At 41.6% G+C, this 15,713-nt stretch overlaps 1 protein-coding gene across 21 annotated transcripts in view; it reads right to left on the reverse strand.

Annotated features, from left to right (window-relative positions):
• GPHN (gephyrin) overlaps positions 1–15,713 on the reverse strand; it is a 234,508-nt gene that overhangs the window by 166,402 nt on the left and 52,393 nt on the right. For all 21 annotated transcript variants that reach the window (XM_079951142.1, XM_079951123.1, XM_079951126.1 and 18 more), the window contains exon 3: positions 6,845–6,902. In XM_079951142.1, coding sequence (XP_079807268.1) covers positions 6,845–6,902 — 58 coding nt within the window. The remainder of the gene's footprint in view (positions 1–6,844; positions 6,903–15,713) is intronic.

A 15,713-nucleotide genomic window follows, 5' to 3' on the forward strand; every position in this document is an offset into this window, starting at 1 on the left:
TTTAATCAAGTCATTGTCTCATTTCTGGCACACAGTCCAATAAGAAATAGTTAGACTTAAAACATGGTTTAATATGAATTTTCATTTTCTCAAAGGACTCCAAATTATTTACAGCTACAGTCCTGCTCTACAGGAGTTCCAAGATTAAAGTTATTTGCTGCCCAAATAAGTACATAATACAAAATAGATACATAATCTTGAGCCCCAGCCTTATCAGGTGTAACAGATTATAATGAGAATTAGCTACTCTAGCTGTACTGCAGGCCCAATCCAAAGTGCTTAAATGGCTCAGGCAGCAATATCTCAATGACTGCCTCTCCCCCTATGAACTGCCCCGGACCCTGTGATCATCATCTGAGGTCCTTCTTTGTGTGAGAAGTCTGGAGAGTGGCAACATAAGAGCAGGCCTTTTCTGCAGTGACTCCCCATTTGTGGAATTCTCTTCCCAAAGAGGTTTGCCTGGCACCTTCATTAAATGTCTTTAGGTGCCAGGTGAAAACGTTTCTCTATAAGCAGACGTTTGGCTGATCTAACTTTCTATAGGCTTTTTAAAGTGTTTGTGGGAGGGGGATTAATGGTTGTTGTTGTTTTTTCATTATGTATTTTGAGTTCTCATGTTGTATTTTTTTTGCTGTGCACTGCCCTGTGATCTTCAGTTATCACGCAGTATACAAATTTAATAAATAAATCAAATCAATAAATAGACCAGATGTTCTGATAGGCTTCAGTAGGAATATTTTTATTGTTACAGAGCTGGCTTTCCAGAGATCTGAACAGATAGTCTTATCATAAATTGATTTTTTTTATTTGCACATTAGAGGCTGGGGGGGAAAAATTCTGTGTTGAAGCACTTATCAGGTTTTTCAATTGATCTAGCGGGTGAAAACAGAGAATGCCACTCTTCCCTAGTTTTGTTTCACTTGCCTAGATGAATTTTCCATCATCAAAAGCAAATGGTAAACTAAGCAGTTAAAACAACCACCTTCCCTGGCTCTTTCCCTCCACAAACTGTAGCTGTCTCAAGTCACACAATCCTTTTCTTGCAACTCCAGTATAACCAGCTTCCTCCAGGGGGACAAAAACTCATGTGCTTGCATTTATCAAACATGTAGTTGTTCATATACATATAAAATGGAGGCAGGGTCTACTTTTTATATCAAAATGAATGCAGGGGGGAAAGGAGCAGAACCTTTCCCCCTGCCCACCTAACCTTATCATGTCTATTTGCTGCAAGTTAGTTTCCCCCAGCCTAACTCATCTACAGAATCAGAACTAGACTGGGGGGAAACAGCATAAAGCAGTTAAGCAGGGAGAGTTTAAGTACAATATGGAAGTAAGTTTCACACTTCTCTCTCATCTGCTTACTTACCCCTATCCTTGCTTTACAGGTCGATAGACAAGTAGATGTTCAATAAACATGTAAACATCTGGTTTGACCCTCAGTTTCTAAAAATACTAATTAGAAAATAGAAAATTCCTTAGGAGCAGATTCCATTTTTCATAAGCATGGACTCACTGAAGGATGAGGCACACATGTGCCCTGATCCACAGGCCTGTGGAAGTGGTTTGATGCAGGGATACCAAAGAAAGATGTCCAAAATGCCAGAGTGATGAGTTCTATTGCTTTATTAGAAGCCATAGACTTGCAACACAGCCTACAGAGCCTTTCTGTTTTTACAGACTTGGGACAGACAACAAAACAGCCTACACCCAGGAAAGCATTTGTGCATTACTTATACAAAAACCAGTATATGTCAGTTTGGCCAGAACCTCCAATTGGTTCACCTGCTGATGAAGGCATATGTGGCAAGCCTCCAAGTCTTATGGATAGCCCCCATCTCTAGGACAATAACCAAACTTCCCAAGCCCACAGATCAGCATAGCATCAAAGCAAGCCAATTTGCATATCAACGTAAGTGTATAAACACATATGAGCTCATTCTTGCAACAACTACCAATAATCCCAAGTTTATCTTGATTACCAAGATGAAGTTCACAGGCCTTCCGGAACATTATCCCCCTTTGGTTCTACACAACATGTTAGGATGCACGAAGAGGTTTTCTACATAACGGTTTTATAACATGGATATATCTTTCTTAGCTGCCTTTAAAATTGTGTGGATTTGTCATGACTTGCATGCGTCTTTTAAAATTGAAGTCATACAAGAAAAAATAACGCCAATTCCTTCCACTCCTCCTACTAGTTGCTTCAGAGAACTAACACTGAGGGGATGGAATGGAATAACTGCATAATTCTGTGTAGTAATAATAGTAAAGGTAAAGGTAAAGGTACCCCTGCCCATACGGGCCAGTCTTGCCAGACTCTGGGGTTGGTGCGCCCATCTCACTCAAGAGGCCGGGGGCCAGCGCTGTCCGGAGACACTTCCGGGTCACGTGGCCAGCGTGACATCGCTGCTCTGGCGAGCCAGAGCTGCACACGGAAACGCCGTTTACCTTCCCGCTAGTAAGCGGTCCCTATTTATCTACTTGCACCCAGGGGTGCTTTCGAACTGCTAGGTTGGCAGGCGCTGGGACCGAAAGACGGGAGCGTACCCCGCCACAGGGATTCGAACCGCCGACCTTTCGATCGGCAAGCCCTAGGCACTGAGGCTTTTACCCACAGCGCCACCTGCGTCCCTGCCGTAGTAATAATAGGTTTCATCATAATCCCAAAGCAATTCTTAAACTAGAGGTTAAAATATTGGAAACAAATATGAACATCACATCTTAGCAAAGGATTGTAATGGATTCTACTAAAGCTGCTAGGATAGTCTTGCCTCTGCAGAAGAAAGTTCATATGAAACTTTCTTTGATAATGAAGATAAATTGACAATAATAAACCTAGGCTGCTGGTGAGCTAATAATCCTAGGGTGGTAGCCAAGCAGAGTAAATGCTTCTTTTATAAGAATCTGGCAAATTGCCCCACTGTCTGTCTGCATATTCTGTTTCTTTTGAGGAATGCTGCATATTAATATTTCCAAATTGCCTTAGGAAACAAGAGCATCTCTTATCTGAAAGGTAGAGCAGAAATTATAGTCTGCCCTCTGTGTCTGGGCCAGCTATTTCAAGCTGAAAGCAACAGTTGTAGTCAAATTCCTAGCAACTGTAGCTCTGTGAGATTTGGGAATAAATGGAGTAATCCCTTCTCACTTTTTACCAAGGAATATTTTGCTACATTTAAAGCAATCCTTTAAAAAATAAGATTTTTAGACTACATTCTTAGAATCATAGAATCATAGAGTTGGAAGAGACCACAAGGGCCATCGAGTCCAACCCCCTGCCAAGCAGGAAACACCATCAGAGCACTCCTGACATATGGTTGACAAGCCTCTGCTTAAAGACCTCCAAAGAAGGAGACTCCACCACACTCCTTGGCAGCAAATTCCACTGTTGAACAGCTCTTACTGTCAGGAAGTTCTTCCTAATGTTCAGGTGGAATCTTCTTTCTTGTAGTTTGGAACCACTGCTCCGTGTCCGCTTCTCTGGAGCAGCAGAAAACAACCTTTCTCCCTCCTCCATGTGACATCCTTTTATATATTTGAACATGGCTTTCATATCACCCCTTAACCTCCTCTTCTCCAGGCTAAACATGCCCAGCTCCCTTAGCCGTTCCTCATAAGGCATCGTTTCCAGGCCTTTTACCATTTTGGTTGCCCTCCTCTGGACACGTTCCAGTTTGTCAGTGTCCTTCTTGAACTGTGGTGCCCAGAACTGGACACAGTACTCCAGGTGAGGTCTGACCAGAGCAGAATACAGTGGCACTATTTCTTCCCTTGATCTAGATGCTATACTCCTATTGATGCAGCCCAGAATTGCATTGGCTTTTTTAGCTGCCGCGCCACACTGTTGGCTCATGTCAAGTTTGTGGTCAACCAAGACTCCTAGATCCTTTTCACATGTACTGCTCTCAAGCCAGGTGTCACCCATCTTGTATTTGTGCCTCTCATTTTTTTTGCCCAAGTGCAATACTTTACATTTCTCCCTGTTAAAATTCATCTTGTTTGTTTTGGCCCAGTTCTCTAATCTGTCAAGGTTGTTTTGAAGTGTGATCCTGTCCTCTGGGGTGTTAGCTACCCCTCCCAGTTTGGTGTCATCTGCAAATTTGATCAGGATGCCCTTGAGTCCATCATCCAAGTCGTTGATAAAGATGTTGAATAAGACCGGGCCCAAGACAGAACCCTGTGGCACCCCACTAGTCACTCTTCTCCAGGATGAAGAGGAACCATTGATGAGCACCCTTTGGGTTCGGTCAGTCAGCCAGTTACAAATCCACTGAGTGGTAGCATAGTCAAGACCGCATTTTACCAGCTGCTTTACAAGAATATCATGGGGCACCTTGTCAAATGCCTTGCTGAAATCAAGGTAGGCTACATCCACTGCGTTCCCTTCATCTACCAGGCTTGTAATTCTGTCAAAAAACGTGATCAGGTTAGTCTGACATGACTTATTTTTCAGAAATCCATGCTGACTATTGGTGATCGCAGCATTCCTTTTTCTAGGTGCTCACAGACTGTTTGCTTAATCATCTGCTCCAGAATCTTCCCTGGTATTGATGTCAGACTGACTGGGCGGTAATTATTTGGGTCCTCTCTTTTCCCCTTTTTGAAAATAGGGACAACATTTGCCCTCCTCCAGTCTGCCGGGACTTCGCCTGTTCTCCAGGAATTCTCAAAGATGACTGCCAGTGGTTCTGAGATTACATCTGCCAGTTCTTTTAATACTCTTGGATGCAGATCATCTGGCCCTGGAGACTTGAATACATCTAAACTAGCCAAGTATTCTTGTACTATCTCCTTAGTTATTCTGGGCTGTGTTTCCACTGCTGAATCATTTGCTCCAAATTCTTCAGGTCGGGCATTGTTTTCTTTATCGGAGAAGACTGAGGCAAAGAAGGCATTGAGGAGTTCAGTCCTTTCTGTGTCCCCTGTTTGCATTTCACCATCTTCTCCTCTGAGTGACCCCACTGTTTCTTTGTTCTTCCTTTTGCTACGAACATACCCATAAAAGCCTTTTTTGTTGCTTTTAACCACTCTAGCAAGCCTGAGTTCATTCTGTGCTTTAGCTTTTCTGACTTTGTGTCTACACGTGCTGGCTATTTGTTTGAATTCCTCTTTGGTGGTTTCCCCCCTTTTCCATTTTTTGTACACATCCTTTTTTAATCTTAACTCAGTTAAAAGTTCTTTAGATAGCCACCCTGGCTTCTTTAGGCACCTTCAATGTTTCTGTCTCATTGGTATTGCCTAAAGTTGTGCTTTTACTATCTCCCTCTTAACAAACTCCCAGCCATCATGAACTCCCTTTCCTTTTAGTATTACTGTCCATGGGATCTCACCCAGCACTTCCCTAAATTTTATGAAGTCGGCTTTCTTAAAGTCAAGAAATTGAGTCCTAGTATGCTTGGCTGCTCCTTTCCGCTGTATAGTAAACTTCAGAAGAGCATGATCACTCGCGCCTAATGATCCTTCCACTTCTACCCCACTAACCAGGTCATCAACATTGGTTAGGACCAGATCTAAAATGGCTGTTCCTCTTGTTGCTTCTCCCACTTTCTGGACAACGAAGTTGTCTGCAAGGCCAGTGAGGAATCTGTTTGACCTTATGCTCTTGGCTGAGTTTGACATCCAGCAAATATCCGGGTAATTGAAATCCCCCATTACTACTATCTCCCTTCCTTTTGCATGCTTGGCCATCTGTTCCAGGAAGGCATCATCTATGTCCTCCGTTTGGCTTGGGGATCTATAGTAAACTCCCACAATGGGGTCACTGTTATTCTTCTCTCCCTTAATTTTGACCCAAATGCTCTCACTTTGGCTTTGAGGTTCTAAATCTTAGATCTCTTCACAGGTATACACATCCCTGACATATAACGCCACTCCTCCTCCTTTCTTGTCTGGTCTGTTTCTCTGAAATAGATTGTATCCCTCCATTATTACATTCCAATCGTGGGACTTATCCCACCAGGTTTCAGTGATGCCTATTATGTCATATTTAGTTTGCTGTACCAAGAGCTCAAGCTCATCTTGTTTATTTCCCATGCTTTGTGCATTAGTGTACAGACATTAGTGTACAGACATCTTCTCACAGCTTTCTGTGAATAACTTAGAAGAATGAATCTTTAAATATTCTAAATAACATTTTTATGTTGAACCATCAGCCAAATCATCAAATTTACAGAGAGTTGATCTGTTGCATCAAAAAACCCCAAAAGAGCCTTGTGGCAACTGAAAGACTAACAAGTTGCTATGATGTGAACCACATTCCATATTGTGAACCACAATCCATATTAGCAGATGAATGAAGTGTCATCCTGACCTCACCCCACCCCCTAAAAAACTCAGATCAGGATAAACCCTGATGGTATAAACTGTAGTCCTCAAAAACATATGCCATAAGAAACTTGTTAGTCTAAGATGCCCCACATCATTTTGTTATACTTAAAAAAAATAGCCAGTTTACTTTGCTGATTTGACTAGAAAGCAGAGCTTAACTATTGCCTAACTAAATGCTCAATAGCATTAATTAATACACAAGCTAAAAATAGAGTACGGCAGGAAAGCTTTTGTGCTGTTTCCCAGGTTGATGCAAATGGTTTTGACTTTGCAGAATTGCAGCTAAAATAATTAATCAACATTCTGTGTAAAAAGGAGCTTGAACAAATGAATAGAAAAGACAAAAGCAATACTTCCATTATGCTATACCAGGTGTTGTGGTAGCTGTTGAATGACCAGAAACTTGAATTTAATTATTAAGTAATTTAATTTAAAACCAGTAAATCATCATTGTACATTTCAGCATACATAAAAAAATTAAAGCACTGAACAAAAATGGTTATTAAAATGATACCTTGATTTCGTCTATTTCATCTGGCACTATCTTGTATGCAGATACAGTCCCGCCTAACCTGAAATTTGGAAAAGAAAATATTCTCAAAATCCAGTAACAGTATGGAATAAATAAATTGATGCTAACCACATAAGCCCATCTCTATGGTTCACTTCTAGGAGCAAACTGTGCTTAGATACCCAAGAAGCTTATGCATTGCTGCAACAGTGCACACTGGCATGTTAGACAAAACATCTGAAGTTGGTACATTAGCTAACATAGTGGACATTTGCATACATGAGGTTTAAAGAAGCTCTTGTTTTAAATGTGCTCGCGATTTTTATTTGCATATTACAAATGTCTCATCTCTAGTTTCTCTTCTGCATGAGCAAGGATCAGATGTTAACAAAACAAAACTTCAGTAAAGTACTTCTAAAGGTTACAAAGTCATCCCTAGATTCAGGTGGGTAGCCGTGATGGTCTGATGCAGTCAAAATAAATAAAAAAATTAAAAAATTGTCCAGTAGCACCTTAGAAACCAACTAAGTTTGTTCTGAGTATAAGCTTTCGTGTGCATGCACACCGCCTTCAGCCTCCCTCCCAGCTGTAGGACGGGCTCAGTGGGAGGAGGCAAGCAGACTATGGAGGGCCCGCGGCTCGCCACTGCGAGGAGCTGCAACTGCCAGAGCATGTATGGCGGCAAGTACCGTATCAATTTATAGATTTCATTGCTATATTCCATGTATAAGACTGGTGTGCTCTGGTCCATGGGGTCATGAAGAATCGGACAACACTAAACAACAAATGCATAAGACGACCCACGTTTTTTTAACCACAGCAGCAAGAATTCTACTGGCGAAGTATTGGAAGATGCAAGAACTACCTACTCTGGAAGAATGGCAAACAAAGGTGATGGACTTTATGGGACTGGCTGAGATGACGGGTAGAATCCGCGACCAGGGGAAGGAGACAGTGGAAGAGGACTGGAAGAAATTTAAAATATACCTTAAAAACTGTTGCAAAATTGAGGAATGCTAAGATGTCAAGGGGCAAGAAACAGAGAATTACAGCTGTAACTAAAAAACTAAAGGAAATCTAATGAAAGGGAATCAGGATAAATTGACCAAAGGGTTGCTAAAGAATTACTAAACAAGGATGCAGGGATGGGGAGGTATGGGGAAGTCGAAGGAAAGAAGGGTATGAAAATATAATTTTGAAGTTATATCGGTTTAAATGTTTTGTATGTTTTTGTTTTGTGTTCTGATTTTCTGTTTTCTGTTTTGTTTTTATTATGTGTTTGAAAAATGAATAAAAACTATTTTTTTAAAAAAAAAGACGACCCACGTTTTTAAACTAAAAAAATTGGGGAGAAACCTCATCTTATACACAGAAAAGTACGGTATATAGAGGGCTATGCAGTAGTAGAAAAAGCTTATTATGGTCACAAACCAATAAAATTCAGTACAGAATGAAGCATATATTTCAATTAAAACACATTAAAAGGTAAAGGTACCCTTGCCCGTACGGGCCAGTCTTGCCAGACTCTAGGGTTGTGCGCTCATCTCACTCTATAGGCCGGGAGCCAGCGCTGTCCGCAGACACTTCCGGGTCACGTGGCCAGCGTGACAAGCTGCATCTGGCGAGCCAGCGCAGCACACGGAACGCCGTTTACCTTCCCACTGGTAAGCGGTCCCTATTTATCTACTTGCACCCGGGGGTACTTTCGAACTGCTAGGTTGGCAGGTGCTGGGACCGAACGACGGGAGCGCACCCCGCCGCGGGGATTCGAACCGCCGACCATGTGATCGGCAAGTCCTAGGCGCTGAGGTTTTACCCACAGCGCCACCCGCGTCCCATAAAACACATTACAACAGCTAAAATATTCCAGCAGTTAAAACAAGTACGAATACTTATACGTTCTTTTCCTGCTAGGTGCCAGCAATTTCCCCCCTGATCTGCATTAATATTAGATATTACCGGGAGAAAAGAGCTGCAGAGATAAAAATTGAATTTACTAATATGTGCCCTTGAAAAAAAGAGTAGTAAATTACTACGGGGGCACTAACAAATCACTTTGAAACTCCCACTTGTTTATTTCCATGCAAGTGGGAAGTTATTTTTCTGAATTTTTTCAAGAATCTGTCAATTCTTCAACCACCTCCAGAGTGGCATTTGTAACTTCTGGTGATATTATTGATCTGACTGCCCAGCTCAAACCTGGTAAAGCCTCTGACCCATATTCTATACTACCTGATCTCTTCAGAATCTCATCCAAGATGGTGGGCTCCTCTACTCTCCGTTCTTTTACTTCTATTAACAAAACTGGAAAGACCCCTGACATTAGGAGCAAAGCAATTATAGTTTCTATTTGAAAAGAAGGTGTTAGGACTAATCCATCTAATTACCATCACATCAGCCTTCTTTCAGTTGTTGGGAAACTTTATGTCAGATTTTTTTAAATGTAAGTTTTTATCTTGGATAGAGACTAATAGCATCACTGGTGAAAAACAGATTGGGTTCAAAGCTAGTCAATTCAACCTTAGACCATTGCAGTGTATTAACTCCTCTGGCAGAGGAATACACTGGTGGTAAGCTTTTCACTGCTTTTATTGATCTGAAGTCTGTCTTGATTTGTTCTTAAGGAAATTGCTATAAATTGCATAATTACACAGTGTAATTGATAGCCCAGATAAAATCTAGGAATCAATTCCACAATCTGACCCTACACATATTGGATTTTATGTGCATGCACTATATTAAAATGTTAAGCCCACATGAGAACATCTAGTGGCTTGGAAACACTGTCATTCCCGCTTCCTAACACACCAGCAGGAAATATCAGAATACCATCAGTGGTGGTTACATTTTGTTGCAACTCCCTATGTGAAATGCCATATTTTTCGTGTATAAGACTAGTTTTTTTCCCTTTAAAAGTAATGTCAAAAATTAGGGGGTGTCTTATACTCTGGGCCATCTTCCCCCATTTTCTTAAATTTGAGTCCCCCAAAATAGGGGGCATCTTATACATGGGGGTGTCTTATAGATCCCTCTTACAATGCAGATTACGTATACACCAGTATATAATTACATACCTTCTGAACAAATTTCTATTAATAAGAGTTCTGGAATTGGGGGGGGGAGTAGCCTACAGGAAGTAAGTCCTCATGTACTAGACATTCTATATCACTGATACAAGAGCTAACTTCAATTTTAAAAATAACTCCAAAATTGGGTAACATATTTTTTCTCAATCTTGTGGACTATATTACAAACAAAGACCCATCTTTGTTAGTTTATTCTCAAAACCCACAATAAAGTAAATCAGGACCAACAGGAGTCACAAAATAGTTACCAAGCTTCTTTATGGGCTAACACCTTTGTTTTGTGTGTCACTTTGAGTGTCACTCTTGCAAGTTAGCTACACATACTGATTGTTGCATGAAACTTGTGTAACATTAGTGCTTTTCAAAGTAAACATGCAATATGTGGGCACTACACACACGCTTCTAGAAATTGGCTCAGTCTAAGAAAATTGTCAGACACTCAAATTAAATCTTTCACTGACCCAAATTCTGTTACAGGAACACCTTTTCAATGCTCCGACACCATATGTATTGATCTAAGGTGAGAAAGATTTCCAATACTGTGCAATCCAGTTACAAAGGAGTCAATCGGTGCATAAAGATTACAGCTTCTTATCTCTAACCATGTCCTTTTTTCAAATCAGGGTTAGGGAGCAAGAGTTAAATTGTCATTTAAGTCTTGGATTTTGGGTGTGCAGAACATAACTTGCGCTCCTCATCTGTTTGGTATTTTTTTAGCTAAACTTTATGGCTACATAATAGCCTTCCCCATCCTGGGAATACAACTCCCATTGTTACAGACCATTGGTCCTGCTGACTGGGGCTGATGGAATTTGTAGTTCAAGACATATGCAAGGCTGGGGACGGCTGTACTACTCTGTGATCAACTGTGGATTTAGTTCCAGCTTACTTACATCTTTGCCTTAGGATCAGCAACTTTCTCCTCTTGCTTTCTAACTTCAGGAGAAATGACAAAGAGCTGCTAGAACTTATCTGGGTGAGCTAGAAAGCTTCAGTAACATCTTAAAAGGTAAAGGTAAAGGTACCCCTGCCCGTACGGGCCAGTCTTGCCAGACTCTGGGGTTGTGCGCCCATCTCACTCAAGAGGCCAGGGGCCAGCGCTGTCCGGAGACACTTCCGGGTCACGTGGCCAGCGTGACATTGCTGCTCTGGCGAGCCAGAGCCGCACACGGAAACGCCGTTTACCTTCCCGCCGGTAAGCGGTCCCTATTTATCTACTTGCACCCGGAGGTGCTTTCGAACTGCTAGGTTGGCAGGCGCTGGGACCGAGCAGCGGGAGCGCACCCCGCCGCAGGGATTCGAACCGCCGACCTTTCGATCGGCAAGTCCTAGGCGCTGAGGCTTTAACCCACAGCGCCACCTGCGTCCTTCAGTAACATCTTAATAGTACCTTAATACTACTATAGAAAGCTATTGCTGACCAGTTTAGCATAAGTTGTTGCACACATTTCTAAAAATAATGCTAGTAACAGGCACTATACTTCTAAATATAAAAAAATGCTTTTCTAAATTTTATTTAAAGAACTCATTTTATACAGAGATAGTATGAACAAATCAAAGAACACATTTGGGGAGAATGTGCCTTGTTGTTTGTGGTCTGTCATCCCAAACTACAGAATATGGAAAATAAAATATTTTATCATTCTGATTTCTTCCACATCAGGTCTTTTGTTGTTGAATGCCTTGGTATGTGTTGAATTGTGCTGTACAACAGTCATGAATAACTGAAGTATTGAAATAGTAGAGCTTCACTCCCTATTGCCACCCATGTTTTGAGTCACATTTAGTATGAAATCAGATTTCAAATAAAATTATAGTTGTTTTGGGACTGTGGTCCATATTGCTCTGTTCATGTAATTTCATTATATACAATTTTATGTTTAGAAAATTGCAATAAACTAAGCCACTTTTAAACCCTTAATAAATGAGTCAGCTGAATTCAGTGAAGCAATCTAAAAATAACTCCATCTAGCCTAGTTGTTGTTATTTGCAGAAGTGCTCAGATGCCACTTTAATTAACATGATCTTTTGCTCAGTAGATAATAATATTCAAATAATACATTATCTTTCACTGCCGTCCAAAAACTAATTATTAAAATTGAGCGTTTCCCTCCTAAAGCACACACTACTCACATTTTATCAGATCCATCATGCATGTGCTCTACTTTCTCATGGGTTATATTCAATATTGGGGGGGGGGATGCAGTTTATGTTCAGAGTTATAGGTATCTTATGTTGGCTAAAAGTCCACAATCTAGAACACTGGAAGTGAAAGCTGATGTCTTAACAGATGTACCCTGTGATCAGTAATGATGTGCAACACCACAAATGATACTTGCTTACAACTTACCCTCCATACACCCACTCTTTTTCTTTTAGGGTTTTTAAGGCCCAAATTGAGAAGGGGATGATGAAGTGCTTGCAATAGAGCAAAAGTGACTGACATTGTTCCAGTCCTTCATTGCCTTATGAAGCACCTAGGTCTAACCTTATTGCTAGAAGTATACTCCTGTCAGTTGACCCATGTTTGTTTCTTGCTTATGCCAGTAGTTAGCAGGATAGGATATAGTGGGAAGAAACTTTATTCTAGCTCCATCCTTATGCAGGCTCACCAGTAGGGATATATTAAGTTAGCCATGTTCATTGCTCCATGTATTCACCCTAAGACAAGTTGTCTCTGTTCTGCTGCAGTTTGCTTGCTGCCAAATACATTATTCTTCTCACTGTCCACACCGTGGGCAGAATCTTAATTATTCTGAGGCATAATTATTGCATTTACTACAGGATTTCACAGCCTTCTCTGCTTCTCCCCCTTCCTCACTGCCTTTGAAGTGCTTTGTACTTCTTTAAAGTATGTGTGTGTTTTGTCATTGTCTTTTCATAGCAAACGAAGTAACTAATTAGCCATCTCCCCACAGAGATTCTTTGTGCACATGTGTACCTTTTAAAAATTGGTGCTTCTCTCTACACAGATCTATTTGTGTTCATTTGAAAAGCATTTTCCCCTTTAGCTGCTCACTAGTCTGTTACATCCTGTAGTGACTGCTGAGAAGGGGAAATGAGGTCACCCGGGAAGATAATTCTCTGTGGTAAAGGATGGCAGTGTGGGGGATGGGAGAGAAGGAGAGAAAGCAGGGAAGCTGCTAGCCAAGCCTAGTGGTTGGCAAAAGGGGAAGAGGGAAGCTTGACACTGAGAAGCGAGATGGGGGACAGAGGTGGACCCTTGAGGCTCTAAAGGCAGAGGCAAACAGTTACTGGGGTGGGGGGTGGGGAGCCTCCATCTGAAGCTCCAGAAGAGAAAAAGGGGACTGAGCAAATTTCTCTCAGTTTTGAAAAAATGTACAGTTGCATACAGGGCAAGTCTATAAATGTCTATTCATAAGTAAGCATCATTGAATTCAATCCATAAACTGGATTGCGGCATTAAATATTAAACAGTTTCATTAATATATCTTATTATAATTACCCAATAAGATTATTCCTTGTTTTTGCTGCAGCAGCCGATAAGACTTCCACCCAAGAGCTTCCAACCCCAAAAGTCCTATGACATGAGCAACAGCTGCAAAAATATTTTTTTCATTCTCCGATATCAGTAAAGAAGCATGCTTAGCTCAGAAATCTTATCCATTGATAAAGAGATTAGAGAGGCTTTCTCCATAGTAAACATACACAGCATTGTATTCTTTGAAATGCTGTTTTTGCGACTTCTGAACAATCTTCAATTTCTTCATTGGGAGTCTTGAAAGTCTGATGTTTCAACTTTTCCCCCTGTAGCCTTATGATATGTAGAAATCCAATGGATAAAGCTTTCCTAGCAGGAATACATAGTAATGGGAGCAATTCACCTGCTGATTTTTTACCCCGTCATGCACCCAGCTGTTAGCACCCAGCCAGGGAAAACTAGAAATCCTGCATATACTACATCATATTCACAGCCTTCCCATTCCCTTCACTTTTTAGTGTAAAAGAGGACAGTCATACCTTGGGTTGCAAATGTGATCCATGCGGGAGGCACATTTGCAACCTGCAGCACTACAGCGTCTGCGCGTGACGCAATTCAACACTTCTGTGCATGCGTGAGCGCTGAAACCCAGAAGTCACCCATTCCAGTACTTCTGGGTTTGGTGCGGTCCGCAACCCGCAGCGTTCGTAACCCGAGGTATGACTGAACTTTAAAGACACTGCTAACAGCATCATGGGCCTTAGAAAGCACTGCTAATAACAAGGCCAGTGGAAGTGATGGTATTCCAGCTGAACTATTTAAAATTTTAAAAGATGGTGCTGTTAAGGTGCTACACTCAATATGCCAGCAAATTTGGAAAACTCAGCAGTGGCCAGAGGATTGGAGAAGATCAGTCTACATCTCAATCCCAAAGAAGGGCAGTGCCAAAGAATGCTCCAACTACCACACAATTGCACTCATTTCACACGCTAGCAAGGTTATGCTTAAAATTCTACAAGGCAGGCTTAAGCAGTATGTGGACTGAGAACTCCCAGAAGTGCAAGCTGGATTTCCAAGGGGCAGAGGAACCAGAGACCAAATTGCAAACATGCGCTGGATTATGGAAAAAGCTAGAGAGTTCCAGAAAGACATCTACTTTTGCTTCATTGACTATGCAAAAGCCTTTGACTGTGTCGACCACAGCAAACTATGGCAAGTTCTTAAAGAAATGGGAGAGCCTGATCACCTCATCTGTCTCCTGAGAAATCTCTATGTGGGACAAGAAGCTACAGTTAGAACTGGATATGGAACAACTGATTGGTTCAAAATTGGGAAAGGAGTACGACAAGGCTGTATATTGTCTCCCTGCTTATTTAACTTATATGCAGAATTCATCATGCAAAAGGCTGGGCTGGATGAATCCCAAGCCGGAATTAAGATCGCCGGAAGAAATATCAACAACCTCAGATATGCAGATGACACAACCTTGATGGCAGAAAGTGAGGAGGAATTAAAGAACCTTTTAATGAGGGTGAAAGAGGAGAGCGCAAAATATGGTCTGAAGCTCAACATCAAAAAAACGAAGATCATGGCCACTGGGCCCATCACCTCCTGGCAAATAGAAGGGGAAGAAATGGAGGCAGTGAGAGATTTTACTTTCTTGGGCTTCATGATCACTGCAGATGGTGACATCAGCCACTAAAATTAAAAGACGCCTGCTCCTTGGGAGAAAGGCGATGACAAACCTAGACAGCATTTCAAAAAGTAGAGACATCACCTTGCCAACAAAGGTCCGTATAGTGAAAGCCATGGTTTTCCCAGTAGTGATCTATGGAAGTGAGAGCTGGACCATAAAGAAGGCTGATCGCCGAAGAATTGATGCTTTTGAATTATGGTGCTGGAGGAGACTCTTGAGAGTCCCATGGACTGCAAGAAGATCAAACGTATCCATTCTTAAGTAAATCAGCCCTGAGTGCTCACTGGAAGGACAGATCGTGAAGCTGAGGCTCCAATACTTTGGCCACCTCATGAGAAGAGAAGACTCCCTGGAAAAGACCGTGATGTTGGGAAAGATGGAGGGCACAAGGAGAAGGGGACGACAGAGGACGAGATGGTTGGACAGTGTTCTCGAAGTTACAAACATGAGTCTGACCAAACTGCGGGAAGCAGTGGAAGACAGGAGTGCCTGGTGTGCTCTGGTCCATGGGGTCATGAAGAGTCGGACACGACTAAACGACTAAACAACAACAACAACAACAACAACAACAACAACAACAACAACAACATAGACTACTGTTCTGATGGTATTTGGAGTAAAAACCCAATCTTATATATGAGATTTACA

The sequence above is a fragment of the Podarcis cretensis genome (genome assembly GCF_951804945.1).
Source record: "Podarcis cretensis genome assembly, chromosome: 1".
Lineage (NCBI taxonomy): Eukaryota > Metazoa > Chordata > Lepidosauria > Squamata > Lacertidae > Podarcis > Podarcis cretensis.